This window comes from Eretmochelys imbricata, chromosome 10 (assembly GCF_965152235.1).
Source record: "Eretmochelys imbricata isolate rEreImb1 chromosome 10, rEreImb1.hap1, whole genome shotgun sequence".
NCBI lineage: Eukaryota > Metazoa > Chordata > Testudines > Cheloniidae > Eretmochelys > Eretmochelys imbricata.
Window position 1 is genome coordinate 22360185 of NC_135581.1, and position 17386 is coordinate 22377570.

Consider the following 17386-nt stretch of genomic DNA (forward strand, 5'->3'; position numbering starts at 1 on the left):
ACATCTTGATGCTGCGATTCCTTTCTCTGGAGCTCCAGATATCCTATGTTGTTACTGGTCCCAGAAGTGCACATCATCCCTTCACAAATGGTGTCTATTGTGAGAACCAGCAGGTCTGGAAGATAGATAGGAAGACCCCTGCGGATGTTCTCTGGGACTGTTCATCATCTTAGGGGATCAAGCATCTGGTTGGGAACCAGTACCTCGTCTTGCATTTGCTCCAGGAAATGGTTCCATCCTCCCAGAAAAAAGGTGTGGAGACATCCGATATGTGACATCACTCATGGAGAGACCCATATGCAGAAGACCAGAAGGCCCAGTGACTAGAGACACTGTGCTATGGTTGGCCTGCATGCATTTGTCTAACATAGATATCAGAATTTGGATCTTCTGGAATCTGTCTAGTGATGGGTAGATCTTCATCACCAATGTCTCTGTCCCCACTCACAGGTGAATTATGTTGGTCAAGGGAATCAGCTTTTCCTGGTATTATCGTGAAGCCATGAGCTTGGAAGTTATCCAGAGTCCAGGTTGCAAAATTGTGCACTGTGGCCTGTGAGCTGTACCTTGGCTGGGACTACTATCAGCTACTTAAGATTCCGTGCAGAAGATGGATCAGAAGGAAGTGTCATGCTGAGGATTTTGCTGGTTAAGAGGAAAATTAATCTAGCTTTCCTTGGAAACTTCTCCAGATTCCTCGCACTCCCCCAGGTTAACAGTCCTCTCTTGGATACTCTTTGAGTTGGTAGCAACCAGTGGATTGCTGTGCTGGCTTTGACAGCAAGGGTTGAGGCCTCTGGCAGTCTCAGCTACTAATTTTTCTAATGTTTTCCCCAATAGCTCCTCATGTGTAAGTTTGAATGCACAAGATATCCATTTAGAATGAGCGATGACTATTCATGGGTATAACATGACATGACACCAAATTAGAATCCACTGCTTATCACAAATCACATCAAGTGTTTGAACAAGACAGAACCCAAGATGTCTCACTCCAAAAACCCATCATATTCCTGAAAGATGAGCCACTCGTTGACTACAAAGGAAGCTTTCCTTACTAAACATGTGAAAAACCTTTGGTCTGAACAACTATAGCTGAGGTTTTGCAATTGCTGTGCAGCATGTCATGATTCTTATGGTCTATAGGGTCTTTTAGAAGGAAGTCCCTTCTGAAGGCGTGAGTGTACCTTTCAATAGTGGAGCTACTACTGCTCCAAACTTAGGCTCCCAATATATATGTAATTTCTTTGTTTTTGTATTTTATATTATATATAAATTATCATTTTAGTTTAACATTTGGTTTAATTGGGGATCCTCATTTGGATCTTATGATGCTCTCAAAGGAGGCATCAATAGGAAAACATGTAACAGAATGCTAACAAAGAAAGATATTTTATTAATATTAATAAATTCCTTACAGGCCACCCACTGACATGTCTTGGAAAAGTTCTGTAGGTTTGTTTTTTAGGGTTGTGTGTTTTGTTTTGTTATGTTCTTTGCATGTGTGATAGTTCTCCCCCTGACTGTTTTACAGGTGGACCATACAATACAGAAGGGGTACTGGCATACATGCCTTCATCGTATGAAAGGTATGTGAAAGGCTGCCTGTCCCAGGCCAGCTAAGACCCAAGACAGTGTTGTATGAGTGACCTAGTACCACTCTAGGCTTTACATAGTAAATCAGAATAATTTTTGAATACAGGAAGGGATTTCTTACATACCCCTCTGTAATCCTATGAAGACACACCTTGTCACATATCTCTGTTATGGTCACACACTGCCTGAAGTGCTCAAGGCTTTAATGTCAAGCAGGGGAGGGGTGAGAAGAGAGCCACTTTACCCACCTTTCAGGGTCTGGACCCCTTTCTCTGGCAGATAAAAAAGCGGATGATAAGAAGGCACTTTCCATTCTGCTGCTGCCTCAAAATCTTAGTCCCTTTCTCAGGCAGAGCAAGGGTCCTCAAGCTAAAAAACATACAGACACAATTTCCATTAGGCTGAAGCCTGAGGCAGGGCTGCACAGATGGAACGGGCTTCTCTGCATGCCCAGACATACTGCAGAATTGGGGACGGGCACGGAGTGCGGTACAGAACACTGATAAAGATTCTGAAGGGGATAAATCCCAGCAAACCCTTCCTCAGGGGCAGAAGGGGGTTTAAAATCCCCCTTCACTTGGGGGGGGAGGATTTTCACACCACTTCACTTATTAATAAAAGTACCAGGTGCCTTGCAAAGAATACACTTCCTTTTTCCATTCTGGGACCCGGAGTCTCTGGGTTTTGCAGGACTTACCCCAGAGTATCATGAGAAACCCCTTATTCACGCTGAGAGGAAGGGATCTGAATAGGAGCCCAGCTTGTCTTCCCAGAGTTTCTAGGACCCACTTTTGGACTTGTGGGGGGACCAGTAGCCCAAAAAGGGTCTTAGCTTTTATGGTGTTTTTTTGCCCCAGGACTTCCCTGTTCTATTCTGTTCCCCTGGTTGGGGTTTTTCTGAGATGGAGTCTCAGAAACTGGGGAAGAGGTGAGGGACACATCAACGTGTTTGGCCAACTCACAGGCCCGTGCCCTCGCAAGTGGGAGGTGCTGCACCAGAGATTCTGGCTGGCTGTGACCACTGCAATGCTCAGTTCCCAGACCAGGAGGCAGTGTGGAGGCTTGAAAACATGCTTTATCTGCCCCCCAAATGGCTAACAACTAATTGAGAAGAAAAGGATGAGAGCTAAACACAATGACACCTAACTACTGCCATGGAGGCAGAAGATCTAGTAGCAAGCAAAAGAAGGGGTGTGGGCTAGCATAAGCTGTGTTGCAGATTTGAACCGCCTCCAGAAACTGCAGCCAAGAGAGGAATAGTTTATATGTATCAGAATTGTGGGAGAAGCTGAGCATCAAGAACACTTTCATACAATTACCTTTCCATGGAAAATAAATGGTCAAATGGACATCAAGACCCTTTCAATATGCCTTACTATTCTCAAACAATCTCACTGGGAGCATAAAAGAATGGGGCTCCATTTACAGATATCCTCTACCAAACAGCAAGATCCTGATGAGAAAGATATATATTACCAGCTGAATGCATTGCAGTTAAGCATTTGTTCAAAGCAGAGACCAAGCCTGCCTGGTCAGCTGAGGAAGATGCACACAATTGTGTGTAACAGCATACTCATACTATACCACACATTCATAAATGATCTCACTAAGAGGCTTTATACAGATATTCAACATGGGAAGCTGGATTTAATCACTGATTGACTACTGATACAGTAGGTCTATAAGTGTATTTTTCACACTTCAGGTGAACATGTAAACTATCAAGTTTCCAAGATCACTTAAATTTAAAGATACAGAAACATTGACATTGTTAATCAAAAAAAGGTTAAACCTGTATAATTCTTAGTGTCTGCACCATTTCTCATGCCACATTTTTCAATGCTCATTCAATTACAAAATCTTGACATAACTACCTTCATTTCAGAAGCCATGAGCCATCATCTTGGGATCTCCCTAAAGAAAGGTATTTCCACAATCCTTTTAAAAATGACCTGCTACACAATCATAATTTAACAAAGGCATACCCTGAAAACTCAAATACCAAGATGGTACTCTGTTTTACAGCTCCCAAGGTATAGTACAAGACAATATTTAGCCCTTCCATATTTTTCAAACCTATCACCATCAGTTAGGTAAAGCGGGTGAAAACTTCAACCTGCACAGTTAGTGCTTTTGTGAGTTTAATTAGAAGCTTGATGTTTGAACATGTTTATGATTTAATTCATAATAGCCTTATAAATAGGAATTAAGTTTTGCAGGCTAAGTGTGGAAATCTGAGGTTTGTCCTATATTATATGGATACTAATAGGATTGGGAATGTTTACATGAGACCAAGGTAATAGGATTCATTAAACTACCTTATTTGCACGGCTGAAAGACTTCAGTATTTTTGGTAATCTGAGAAGATAAAAATCCCTTGATTTAACTGATTTAATTTTAAAAAATAAGGTAAACAATGCTTGTAGTTCTTATTTATAACTACTTTGAACACTTTTTTAAAAAGTTAAGAATTAAGCTTCCTCAAAGTTATATTTAAGGTTAAACTCTTTAGTGAAATATGGTAATTTTATTGTGTATAGCTGGACATTGTTGCCTTATTTGCTATCAGACAATATTTGTACAGCACTGAGCACAATGGAGTCCTGACCCTGCCAGCCTCTGGGTGATCCAGAACATAAATATTAAGTTAGACACACAAAAACTAAATTAAAACAAACATTAAGATTGTAAAACGATGTGCTCAAAAGTTAGGAAACACCAGAATTAAAAGTTACGTCTGCAACCTTAATTCGGCATCCTTCTGTCTATGTATGATACAGTCTTTAATTACACAATTACATACAATTTTTTCCACAGGAATTCTGCCATATTCAGTGCACAGGATGCCTTGCTCTAGGGATGAACTAGGGCTATTAAAGAAGACTGGTCTGTAGAACCCCTGCCTCATATTGCAGAAGTTGGAAGGCATATAGTGAATGAGGCAAGGGATTGCAGGAAGAAAGGAAGGTCTCATGGATAAGGCATCTATATGCCATCCTGAAGAACTGGACTGTATTAGTGCCTATGCCACAAAGTTCCTATGTGATACAAGGCAAGTCACTGAAATCAAACTTTTCACAGGCGATCATTGTGTGTTCCTCGTTTTCTGGGTGTCTAATTTGAGACCCTGGGTCTGATTTACAGAAGTGTTGAGCACTCAAGTGCAACTAAAGCCAATGGGAGCTTTGCTTTCAACATATAAGACTCAGGTCCAAGGCACCTTAAACTGGGAACCCAAAATTAGTGCATACTTTTGACATCCATCTTTTTATTCCTCAGTTGCCCATTTGCAAAAATGAAGACCAGACCACATCCATGGGGTATTATGAATATAAATTCATTAATATTTGTGATGCATTCATATACTACAGTAATGAGTGCCACAGGAAAGTCCTAAGGAAATAATTCTGTATACAGATCAGGGTTTGATTAGTGTGCAGTAAATAAGGTATGGTGCATTATGAAGCTAAAACAAAAAATGGAATAGCTGCTCATTAAGTGAGCATTGTCCATCCTGGACACTGAATGAGATAGGGGTCCTATGGGGGTGGGGGGGGAATCATGAAATTAAAGTATCACAATGCAAATGTACATGGGCATCAAATTCAGGTTGCATAGGTCACTTGTAATTCTGACATTTCCTAACTTTAAGGTTGCAAACTCAAAATGTTCTTTTAACAACTTTGGTGTGTGTAATTGCCAGGTTTTTAAAAGAGAAAACTGAAGAAAACAAATTCCATTATGTGGAATCATACTGTCCCCTTCATGGGTCATCAGCAGGATTGGAACCTTTAGATCAGTGATACATAGATACTCCGTCAAGCTCGGGAGCTGCAAGTGGCTCTTTAATGTGTCTCTTGCGGCTCTTTGCAGTACAAGGTATTAAAATACTATGTGATTTAATTATTAACCAATCAAGATGCTTTTACTAGATTATTAACCAACTGTAGAATACTTGGTCAGTCATTTTGTAGTGAAAATTATATACATAAAATAGTAAATGGAACAACGAATTCACAATACTGTGGCTCTTTTGGGTAATGTTGATTGCTAATTTGGTTCCTGAACCACTGAGTTCTGTGTATCACTGCTTTAGATATACAGCACAGACCTCTAAACGTGAGTTAAAAGAGTAACTGACAGCAGTAGGTTGTCATCTTCTACATGATGAACCAGCCACTAGAGGGGGATGAAAAACGTTGCCAATGGGTATCAACTATAATTGTATCCGATATACTAGGCAGGAAAAATGGTATTTTCTCCAATGTTGTAGGCCACAATAAAGAACAGGTATACAGAAGTCTTCACCTGGCAACAGAACTGCATGTCTGAATACTTAGACCAGAAGCAGCTTGGGTACATTTTGTTCCCCAGGCCATACTGACACACCTAAGAATGGAGGAGGATGTAATGTATGATAGAAATTGTACCTCTCAGACAAAGAGCAAGACTAGGAGGCATGTATGCAACCTTCCTATTTAACCTGTGAAAACAAACAGAGGCTCAAGAAAACCAGGCTATACACAGAGGAGGGGAGAGAAGAGAATAGTGATTATTCCCACAAAAATCACTTTCAAAAATGATGGCTGATCAACAAAGATTAAAATGAACTTTATGTAAACATAGGATCTCTCAACTATTTAATCTGTGCCCCCATTAAATAGTTATGTGGTATAAGATTTCCCCTTTAAACACCACATTTACTCTGGGAAGAACACTTGATAGAGCAGGTGTTCCCAAACTTTTGTGGGAACAACCCTATTTTAATGCATTATTTCCTTTCAGGATCCCAGACAGCATGGAGGATATCATTTTGTAGAGCAAAATGTCATCCTCCACACAGCGTGACCTTGCACACACCAGACACGTGAGGTCATGCCACATGGAGGACACTATTTTGCTCTGCAAAATGGCATCCTCCATGCATCGTAACCTTGCATGCACCATACATGCGAGATCATGCTGTGCAGAGCAAAATATCATCCTCTACACACTAGGGATTGCCGTGACCCCATCTTCTGACTGCATGACCTCATTCGGGGTTGCAACCCACACTTTGGGAACTTCTGTGATAAAGACATTATGTGACTACATCTACATCAATGGAGAAAGGAAACTAAACAGCCACCCCCTCCAAATTATGTCACAAATGACCAAGTCACACCTGTGAGTAGCTCAGTAACGAACCTGCAAATGTATCTAAATAGCTTTCAGAAGATGTTTGAGAAGCCAACAGTCAGTTCTCTAGCAATCTAATTCAAACCTTTAGTTCAAAACACTCAAATTGTGGAAATTATAAAATATTAATATGCAAGTCAAAGGAAGGAACACCCACACAAAGGGCTGGTCTACACTAAGAAGTTAGATCAGCATAGCTGCATCTCTCAGGGGTGGGAAAAATCCACACCCTCATGAGATATAATTAAGCCTACCTAACCCCCAGTGCAGACAGCACTAGGTTGATGGAAGAATTCTTCTGTCAATCTAGGGACTGCCTCTTGCGGAGGTGGATTACCTACAGTGACAGGAGAACCACTCCCAATGCAGTATTCAGTGTGTACACTTAAGCACTAAGCAGGACAGCCGCAGCACTGCAGTTCTGCCGCTATTCTGTTTTAAATGTGGACACAGCCTAAGTTACCTAGTGCTGTAGAGTCTTACATGCAAATTAGAATAAAAACTACAGCTACAGCTGAGCCCATATGGAAGATGCACACAGAACACTGGGAATGTTTATTTAAACAATTAGAGCACTAGGCTTGTTTTGGGTGTGTGGAAAATATGGTTTTGGGTTACTTTTTTCTTTGTTCACAAATATAATTGACTTTCAAATTACACATCTTCATATCAAGACACAAACAAGACAGTCATACATACATTACATGGCAAAACAAAGTGCTCTTTTACTGTTTAGACAAATCCAGAATTTGGCAGTACATAACCAAAAAGATTTTTGCAACCTACAATAAGGTGGGTCAACTAAAACGTTCTACTTGTCCTCCAATGTCCAACAGACATGGGAACACTGGTAACTTACATTTTGCTCCTTTGAGCAAACATTGACAACATTTAATAATATGGCATTGGTCCCTAAAAGCTTTTTGATATACTGTACATACAACCTAAAGATCTTTTTAAACTGTAGGCCATTTGCACAAAGCTACTTGCTAAACAGAGTGATTAATATGCAAAGCTTGAACCTGTGAGCATGCCAAAACTTTCACATGATATCTGTGACTGAAACTGTATGGACACTGAATAAACTGGTTATCAGCAGTGTTCCCTTTATTATGAAAAGAATATTCCTCTCAATGCTTACATTTCATTTAACTTTTCATCCAGTAGAGTCATGATTGTGCACTCTGCCTTTCAAGTATGTAATGAAGTGACACTTGCATAAAAGTGAAAGCAAATGTGTGTGCATCACAATGATTGTTGACAAAATTTAGATTTGACAACATGCTTATTGTGGTCATAAATAGCGTCCACAGATTCTACCATCAGGTTTAAGCTATGCAAGTTAATACCACATGAACAAAATAACTCTGAACTGCACGGTAGTTCAGATGATTGACCAGTACTAATTTGGAAAACAAAGAAATAGTGGCATAGTCAGGTTTCAAATGAAATAATTCTGATAAGATATATATGGGAAAGTCTTTATTACCTCCTATATTTAATCTAATTATATTTAATATGCTGCAAATATCTCTATAAAGAGAAAAATTACAGTGGGTGACATCAAGGCTGAGAAGGAAGGTACTGTCACAATTCCTACTTTCTGTATATTTGTTGCTTTATCTAGATTCAGCCGCTGGATTTGTTCATCAAAACACAGAAGTTACAAGATCCCTATAACCTCATGATATACCTCCCTTTGTAAGAAGTACATGTAAACACACACACTATTATGACCTGCCATTAATATGGAAACTTTGTTCGCAAGTCAGTTCAGCATCCCTACTGCCTTCAGAACAAGTATTCACCTGCCCTTAGTTAACAGGAGGCAAGTGCAAACAATGAAAGAGGAGGTCACCTCCTGTTAATCCTATTTGTCAATAGGCTCTTAGTCTTCATGAAGTGGTCAACACTACATTAATCCCAGAGATGTATCAAGTAAATCCATAATTTGTTTTAGATAGCTAAAAATAGAAGTCATTTAGGCATGACCATCATTTCAAAATCCTTATGACATGATTATAAAGCTATTACAAGAGAGAAAGAGGACTTTATATTTAATAAAATCACATTTTTACTCCAAATTAAAGTGGAAAGAATTTACCATTTAACATTTTGCTGGACTCCAAATGTTTACTCAGAGTAATAAGAAAAACCAATTTATGTATGACACATGACATTCACTTAGCTATACTGAAAATGGGAAGTGATCAAGTTTTTTCCTATTCTACCTGGTGAATGAGGAAAGATGTTTCTTTAAGCCAGTTGATGAGTTTGCTTACATCAAATAAGCATTGACATTTTAGGAGCTAGGGAGAGAACATGTAATATCTTTAGGGATGACCTGGTTCATATTATGGGAAACTAAACACAATTGACAACATGTATGCACATGCTCCAATTGGAGGATATTTTATGAGGTGGACAATATGGTGTGGAATCTCAAATTCAAAGTTGGGGATTCAGAAAGCCCCACGTTCTGATGACTGACTTGATGTGTGACCTTATGAAAGTCCCGTCATTTCTCTGCCTCAGTTTCCCCATCTGTAAGATAATATTTTATTTATCTTGATGAATGGACTATAAGGTGGACAGAAAGCTGGCTAGATTGTCAGGCTCAACGGATAGTGATCAATGCCTCCATGTCTAGCTGGCAGCCGGTATCAAGTGGAGTGCCCCAAGGGTCGGTCCTCGGGCCGGTTTTGTTCAATATCTTCATTAATGATCTGCAGGATGGTGTGGATTGTACCCTCAGCAAGTTTGCAGATGACACTAAACTGGGAGGAGCGGTAGATACGCTGGAGGGTAGGGATAGGATACAGAGGGCCCTAGACAAATTAGAGGATTGGGCCAAAAGAAATCTGATGAGGTTCAACAAGGAGAAGTGCAGAGTCCTGCACTTAGGACAGAAGAATCCCATGACCGCTACAGACTAGGGACCGAATGGCTAGGCAGCAGTTCTACAGAAAAGGACCTAGGGGTTACAGTGGACGAGAAGATGGATATGAGTCAACAATGTGGCCTTGTTGCCAAGAAGGCCAATGGCATTTTGGGATGTATAAGTAGGGGCATTGCCTGCAGATTGAGGGACGTGATTGTTCCCCTCTATTCGACATTGGTGAGGCCTCATCTGGAGTACTGTGTCCAGTTTTGGACCCCACACTACAAGAAGGATGTGGAAAAATTGGAAAACGTCCAGCGGAGAGCAACAAAAATGATTAGGGGACTGGAACACATGACTTATGAGGAGAGGCTGAGGGAGCTGGGACTATTTAGTCTGCGGAAGAGAAGAATGAGGGGGGATTTGATAGCTGCTTTCAACTACCTGAAAGGGGGTTCCAAAGAGGATGGAACTAGACTGGTCTCAGTGGTAGCAGATGACAGGACAAGGAGTAATGGTCTCAAGTTGCAGTGAGGGAGGTTTAGGTTGGATATTGGGAAAAACTTTTTCACTAAGAGGGTGGTGAAACACCGCAATGCGTTACCTAGGAAGGTGATGGAATCTCCTTCCTTAGAAGTTTTTAAGGTCAGGGTTGACAAAGCCCTGGCTGGGTGATTTAGTTGGGGATTGGTCCTGCTTTGAGCAGGGGGTTGGACTAGATGACCTCCTGAGGTCCCTTCCAACCCTGATAGTCTATGTTTCTATGATTTATCTACCTTCCACAATGTTTTAGGAATCAGTTAATATTTGTGTAGTGCTTTGAGCATTTAAAACCCCTATGTAAGTGCTAAATAATATTAAAAAAGAGGAGTTCATGAACTTAATCAGAGAAGCTGGAAGATTTATTAAAAGCTGAGCATATTTGCAATCAATATAAAAGACCAGCTAACAAAATACAATCAATGATGTATCAGTCTAACCTATGCCAAGTCGAAAAATAAGACTCCATCCACTCAAGCCAATAGCCTAAAACAAAAGGTTGGCATAATAGGCAAGTCTTGCAATATGCATAGGTTTGCTGGACTGACTGGGGAAAAGTGGAAGAATCATGCTTCCAGCACTTAAATTTTCGATAGCATAAGCAAAAGTGTCCCAGATGACCCTAATTGTCAAGAGAGTGCTTAGCCACACTGGGAGAAAAATTACCTCATATCACCAAGATTATCCTCACAGAGGTCTTTATTTTATAACGGAAAGTAATCTTCTAGTAAATGACCCTCACCCTCGACCTTTGTTCTGGCCTCAAAATCTAGGTTAAAATATTTCAAGTTTCTATCTTATTGGCAATTTTTTTTTACACTGATCAATGCAATCCCATAGTTTGCAATTCAGAATGGGCTTTAAATTAAAGCACTGTCTTAAGATAGATATGGATAAAAGGAATGCTTAACACTCAAAAGACAACTTGCGCCTTGTTTAGGGTTATGGTGATTCCAAATAGAAAAAGGACAGAAATGAACATTCAGCCATATTGCTCTTACCTGTTGGATCTTGCTCTTTCTTGACTTTTTTGAACTTTTTGGCTCTCTTCCTTCCCTCTGGAACAGACTCTGCATAGCAATCTGTTTCATCAAGCTCTGTTTCTTGGATTTCTCTCTCTTCCATATCATCAGAGCCAGTTTCCTCTTGAATAGGACTCATACTTCTTTTTCCCATTGTGCTGGTAGCTGTAAAACTGAAATTAAAAAAAGGAAGACAACATGGTCATCTTGATAGAATGAATACAGCAAGAGTATTTAATGAAGCAGGTGGGTCTGGCTGCTGTATACCAAAATTAAAAATATTCATAGGCCAGCTATAAATTTTAGTAATAATGACAGTTCACCATGTCAACTGCATAAGTTGTCTGAAAAATAATGCAGTCTTAAAATTATCTTTCCAGGTGGAAGATTTGTCTAGAACCAGTGTTCCATAAAACTGATATTCACAATTTCATCTTTTTTAGATGCAGAATGATCCTTTCTTTGTCCAAGAATATTTTATATTTTCCCCCTTACTTTGATCAGGATATTTTTTAGCGCCACAATTAAAATCAGGTCTTAAAAAGTAAAGTTTTCCTGCATGTAAAATCTATATATCAAAATAAAATTGCACCTTCTCTTGTACCGTATATACCATATATACTCGATCATAAGCCGGTTCGTTTATAAGCTGACCCCCCGCAAGATGGATAAGTAAAAATGGAAAATTTTTATGACCCATTCATATACCGACCCTTTAATTCAGGGGTCAGCAAACCGGCTCCTGGGCCATCAGGATAAGCCCTTGGTTATGGTTTGTTTACCTCGAGCGTCCGCAGGCACGGAGGTAAACCGAAGTAAACAAAGTGTCCCAGTGCGCCAGCTGCTTACCCTGACGGGCCAGAACAGCAACTGGTGGGGAAATTTTTTTGGGGCGGGGGGGGAAGCTGGGTGTCAGGGGAGTAACTCCTGTGACCACCCCTAGCCCAGGACCCCCACACTTTCCCCATCCCATCCCTTCCCACCTTATCTGGGAAGGGCCAGGGGAGAATGTCTCTGGCCTGGCTGGAGCTGCTCCGGCAGGCTGAGCAGCGTGGGCGCAGCCTGCTCCAGCGGGCCAGACCGGGTGGCGCAGCTGCAGCATGCTCTGGTGGGTGGGGCCGAGCGTTAGGGCTCCAGCGTGCCAGCCCCAGAGCTGCAGCTGCTTCAGAGGCTGGGGGGAGAGCAGCGTGACCAGAAGCGGAGAGACTCTGGCCCCGCCTCTTCCCTTCTGGCTCTGCTGGATGTTCCGCCTCTCCTTGCTCCCTCTGTTGGGGGGAGGGGCTGTGTCCCACCTCTCCCCTCTCTACACCCACTCATAAGCTGGCCACCTCTGATGCTTCCCTTTTACTAAAAAAATTCGGCTTATGAACGAGTATATACGGTACTTACCCATAACAGTCTAAATTCATCAAGACTTGATTAAAAAGCCACGGTCTGAAGAGAATAATTATAACCACATTTTATTCAGAATGCATTGAAATTACACTGCACAAGACAGTTTCACCTTTTAATCCACTATAATTTGCCATTAGAGCAAAAATTCTTGGACATAAAATCAAGGTTAGCAAATATGAGTAACGCAGTACGAAAGTAACCTAGCTCAAAGAACAATTACAGTAATGTAATTGCTGTGTATCTGAATATCAGATGTTTGCTTAAAAATTACTGTGTACATTTTAATGCTTTTTAAACAAGTCATTTTAAGATTATTATAAATTTATGCTTATGAAGCTTCAAGTTTTCCATTAATTTAAAATGACATCTCACAGTACAGTATTCACGAGTTCCTAAACAAACGCTCTTACATAAATCAAAATGTAACATCTTCGTTAAAAAGCATATCACATCACATGGCTTTTTTGCACTTAATGACAAGGAAATATGGCTAACAATCCTTCAGAGGAATTCCTGTTTAGTTGTATTTTTTGGCTTCAAGATGAATTTTTTTTTTTTGCAGTGGATTCAGGAGAACTTCTCTCTAATTGAGAATGTCTTCTATTCGGATACCCAAAGGCACTAAAATATAAAATATATGATTAAACGTCATGCTCTTTCTTCCACTTCTGGGCCACATACACCGCTTGGTCTGAATGAATAGCTGGATTCTCCTCTCAATAGTCAGAGAAGAGAGGCCTTCCTTTGGGTCTCTTACAAGATCTTCTCATTAAGTCACACCATGACTACCATTAACAAGCGCTTGAAGGCTATTTAGCTACAAAAATTCAGATGGCCAAAAAAGCAGAAAAGAACTATTTACCATATATATCTACTCTAAACATCATAGTAAATCTGGATTTTGAGTTTTAGACTAAAACTGAAGTGAAAGAAGAGAAGGCAGGACAAGAGGTTTCATGCATTCAGAAAACTAAGAACCCAAACTTGATTCAAGACTTCTAAAAAATAGAAAAAAACATAAAAAAATTCGACTTCTGAGGAAAAGTATTAGTTCCAATGAAAGTGTGGGGAAAAGGAGGGATGAGAGGATTGAATAGTTATGTATTCTAATCCCATAGTTTACAGGGGTACTCAAAGCACCTGGATCTTAGAAGGGAACCTGCTGTCTTTTCCCAAAACACATTTTAAATCAGGATCATGACCCTCCCACACAGCTGCACAGAAAGAGTTGCTGCAGCAGTATAGAAAAGGAGTACTTGTGGCACATTTCCAGCACAAATGGCCCAACTTGATTATCATACACATTGTAAGGAGAGTGATCACTTTAGATAAGCTATTACCAGCAGGAGAGTGGGGTGGGAGGAGGTATTTTTTCATGCTTTGTGTGTATATAATAAGATCTTCTAAACTTTCCACAGTATGCATCCGATGAAGTGAGCTGTAGCTCACGAAAGCTCATGCTCAAATAAATTGGTTAGTCTCTAAGGTGCCACAAGTACTCCTTTTCTTTTTGCGAATACAGACTAACACGGCTGTTACTCTGAAACCTGCAGCAATATAGGAATGTGAGTGTTGCTGCAGCACATTACTACTAGGTTTGGACTGGATAAAGTGCAAAATTAAAAACAATTCTAGTCCTTAATTTCTGCCTGCATATTTCTGGAAGAAACATCAGGTAAGCAGCATAGAGACAGCACAGAGTGCAGAGACCAAGTGCACAGTCTATAAGAAGAATTGGTAACAGGCAACTTGCTTTCACTACCCCGGTGAAGTGTTCTCATTTCTTTTACAATAACATATATTTTCTGGTTTTTCAACTTTTTATTAAGGCAAAGTTTCAACAAAATGTTATCATACTACATCGTACATTACCTATTCTGGATCAGGTTAATATTCTAAAAATCTGGCTAAAGATTCTGGGTTGAAGAGCTGAAGAGCCTTCTTCCTCTGAGTACACTAAAAAGGATGACCAAATATCGAAATAACTATTCTCTTTTTTGGTGCTGCTCTTGTTTACGTACTTGGTATGAAAGATTTTCTATTAAAAGGACATATTTTACTATACCACAATTTCATAGGAGCAGCCTTATTTTTCCAATAATGTGCAATATAAAGTCTAGCTAACAATAAAAAAAGTTTAAAATATGTATTTTTTTAGTGGAGCATTAAGTGAGCAGGTCAGGGGATCTCTAGGAAGCTGGAATTTTGCTTCCTAGAACATTAATCTCTTTAATAATTTCCTCCCAAAACTATCCAATTTCTGGACAAAATCACCACGTGTTCAAGTGTTCCCCTGTCCCGGAGTGTGCCACCACAATAGCAAAAATAAGATTGATCTCTACATGGAGTCAAATGCAATCTATACAGAAATTTCAGATGATCTATATGCCCTTTCAAATATAGAGACCCACTCATCCAAAGCAATTGGTTTGTCCAAATCCCTCTCCCATCTTTTCACGTGGGCTGTTTTCTTATAAATATCTTTCAATCAAAATTGTGTGCGCGCACGCGAATATGTACGTGTGCACACACACCCACAAACTCTTAGAAATGAAACCTTTTGTTGTTCTAGCTTGCACCTGTGTCTACGCCAAAAATGCAGTTAAAGGTCTAAATCAGGGATGAGCAAACTACATCCACATCCGGCCCTTCAGGTGTTCTAATCCAGCCCTCGAACTCCCGCCGGGGAGCGGGGTCCAGGGCTTGCCCTGCTCCACATGACTCCAGGAAGCAGTGACATGTTCCTCCTCTGGCTCCTATGTGTAGGGGCAGCCGGGGGCTCCCATACTGCCCCTGCCCCAAGCGCTGCCCCTGCAGCTCCCATTGGCCAGGAACCATGGCCAATGGGAACTGCAGAGGCAGTGCCTGTGGACGGGACAGCACGTAGAGCCGCCGGGCCACACCTCCGCATAGGAGCTGGAGGGGAGATATGCCGCTGCTTCCGGGAGCTGCTTGAGGTAAGCACTGCCCAGAGCCTGCACCCTTCACTCCCCCCGTACCCCAACCCCCTGCCCTAGCCCTGATCCTCCTCCTGCCCTCTGAGCCCCTCGGTCCCAGCCCAGAGCACCCTCCTGCACCCCCAACCCCTCATCCCCAGCCCCACCCCAAGGTCTGCACCCCCAGCTGGAGCCCTCACCTCTCCCACACCCCAATCTCCTGCCCCAGTCCGGAGCCCCCTCCCACACCTTGAACTCCTCATTTTTGGCCCCACCTTAGAGCCCTCACCCCCTCCCGCACCCCAACCCCCAATTTCATGAGCATTCATGGCTTGCCATATAATTTCCATACCCAGATGTGGCCCCCAGATCAAAAAGTTTGCCCACCCCGGTCTAAATAGAGCTGCTTTGTATTCAGATTTCACAATAAAATGTTTGACTTGTAAATAATGAAAACACAGAATCTTTATATTATTACATAGCTCTTGGTATGATTTCAAATCAGAACCAAGGAACAGCTGTCCGATTTTAGTAACCTCAGCCACAATAAACAGTTACTTTAATATTTCCTAGGGATAAATTCCTGATGAAAGTAGCTAAGGGAGAGGGCCTCAGCAAAAAAATCTATTGAGACAAAGTTCCTCCTCTACCTTGCTGGGTCTTGTGCTTATTGGCAGATTTGCTCGCCTTGGAGCTTCACAGCAGCCCTCAGTTTGGCCGTTTTCGTGAACCCACAGTCCAGGTCAACTCCTCCTGTGTCTGACCAGGAGTTGGGAGGTTTGGGGGGAACCCGGGCCTGCCCTCTACTCCGGGTTCCAGCCAGGGCCCTACGGAATGCAGCTGTTTAGAGTGCCTCCTGGAACAGCTGTGCAACAGCTACAACTCCCTGGGCTTCTTCCCCTTGGCCTCCTCCCAACACCTTTTTTATCCTCACCATAGGACCTTCCTCCTGGTGTCTGATAATGCTTGTACTCCTCAGCTCTCCAACAGTATGCGTTCTCACTCTCAGCTCCTAGCACCTCTTGCTCCCAGCTCCTTACCCGCGCACCACAAACTGAAGTGAGCTCCTTTTTAAACCCAGGTGCCCTGATTAGCCTGCTGTAATTGATTCTAGCAGCTTCTTGATTGGCTGCAGGTGTTCTAATCAGCCTGTCTGTCTTAATTGTCTCCAGAAGGTTCCTGATTGTTCTGGAACCTTCCCTGTTATCTTACCCAGGGAAAAGGGACCTACTTAGCCTGGGGCTAATATATCTGCCTTCTATTACTCTCCTGTAGCCATCTGGTCCGACCCTGTCACACTATCCAAAGCTGGTCTGGATAGGTGGGTGGCTTTTTTTTTTAAATAAAGATTTTTGTTGACAAATTTCTTTGTAACCCAACAACTATTTTGAATAGCTGTATTTGGGCTCCAGTCTGAGTTTTATCTATTGTTTGGATAGTCTAATCCAACTGATCAAGTCTTTTTATTGCGATGCATAATACTAATAAGCCAAATTAAGGAACACTAGTTCACCCCACTTTTAGGCTTATAGAGAACTTTAGAAATCACCTTTTTGCCTTTTATGTTTTCATATAAATTTTAATAGTGCATCCTGCTATGTTTTTAAAGTCATGTTGGGGATATGTACAGGGATGCAATTAAACAAAAACTACACTTTGGGAGGATTTTCATCTTTACTGAGATTACCCTACCTAGCCAAGAAATTTCATATTTGTTCCATTCCTTCAAGTCTTATTTTACTCCATATTGGCAGGCAACTTACCTTAAAAAGATTAATTTCTCTCTACAATATTTACTCTTAAATATTTTTAAGATTTCTTTATCCATTTAAATTTAT

The 17386-nt window shown here is 41.1% G+C and overlaps 1 protein-coding gene across 5 annotated transcripts in view; it reads right to left on the minus strand.

The window, feature by feature from the left end:
- The window catches only part of PARN (poly(A)-specific ribonuclease), a 162161-nt gene that overhangs the window by 10890 nt on the left and 133885 nt on the right, over positions 1-17386 (minus strand). For 3 of the 5 annotated variants that reach the window (XM_077828294.1, XM_077828296.1, XM_077828295.1), the window contains one exon: positions 11197-11390. In XM_077828294.1, the coding sequence (XP_077684420.1) occupies positions 11197-11390 (194 nt within the window). Of the gene's footprint in view, positions 1-1844; positions 1966-11196; positions 11391-17386 lie in introns of those variants that run through there. The other 2 variants (XR_013347317.1, XM_077828297.1) reach the window with 2 other exon arrangements.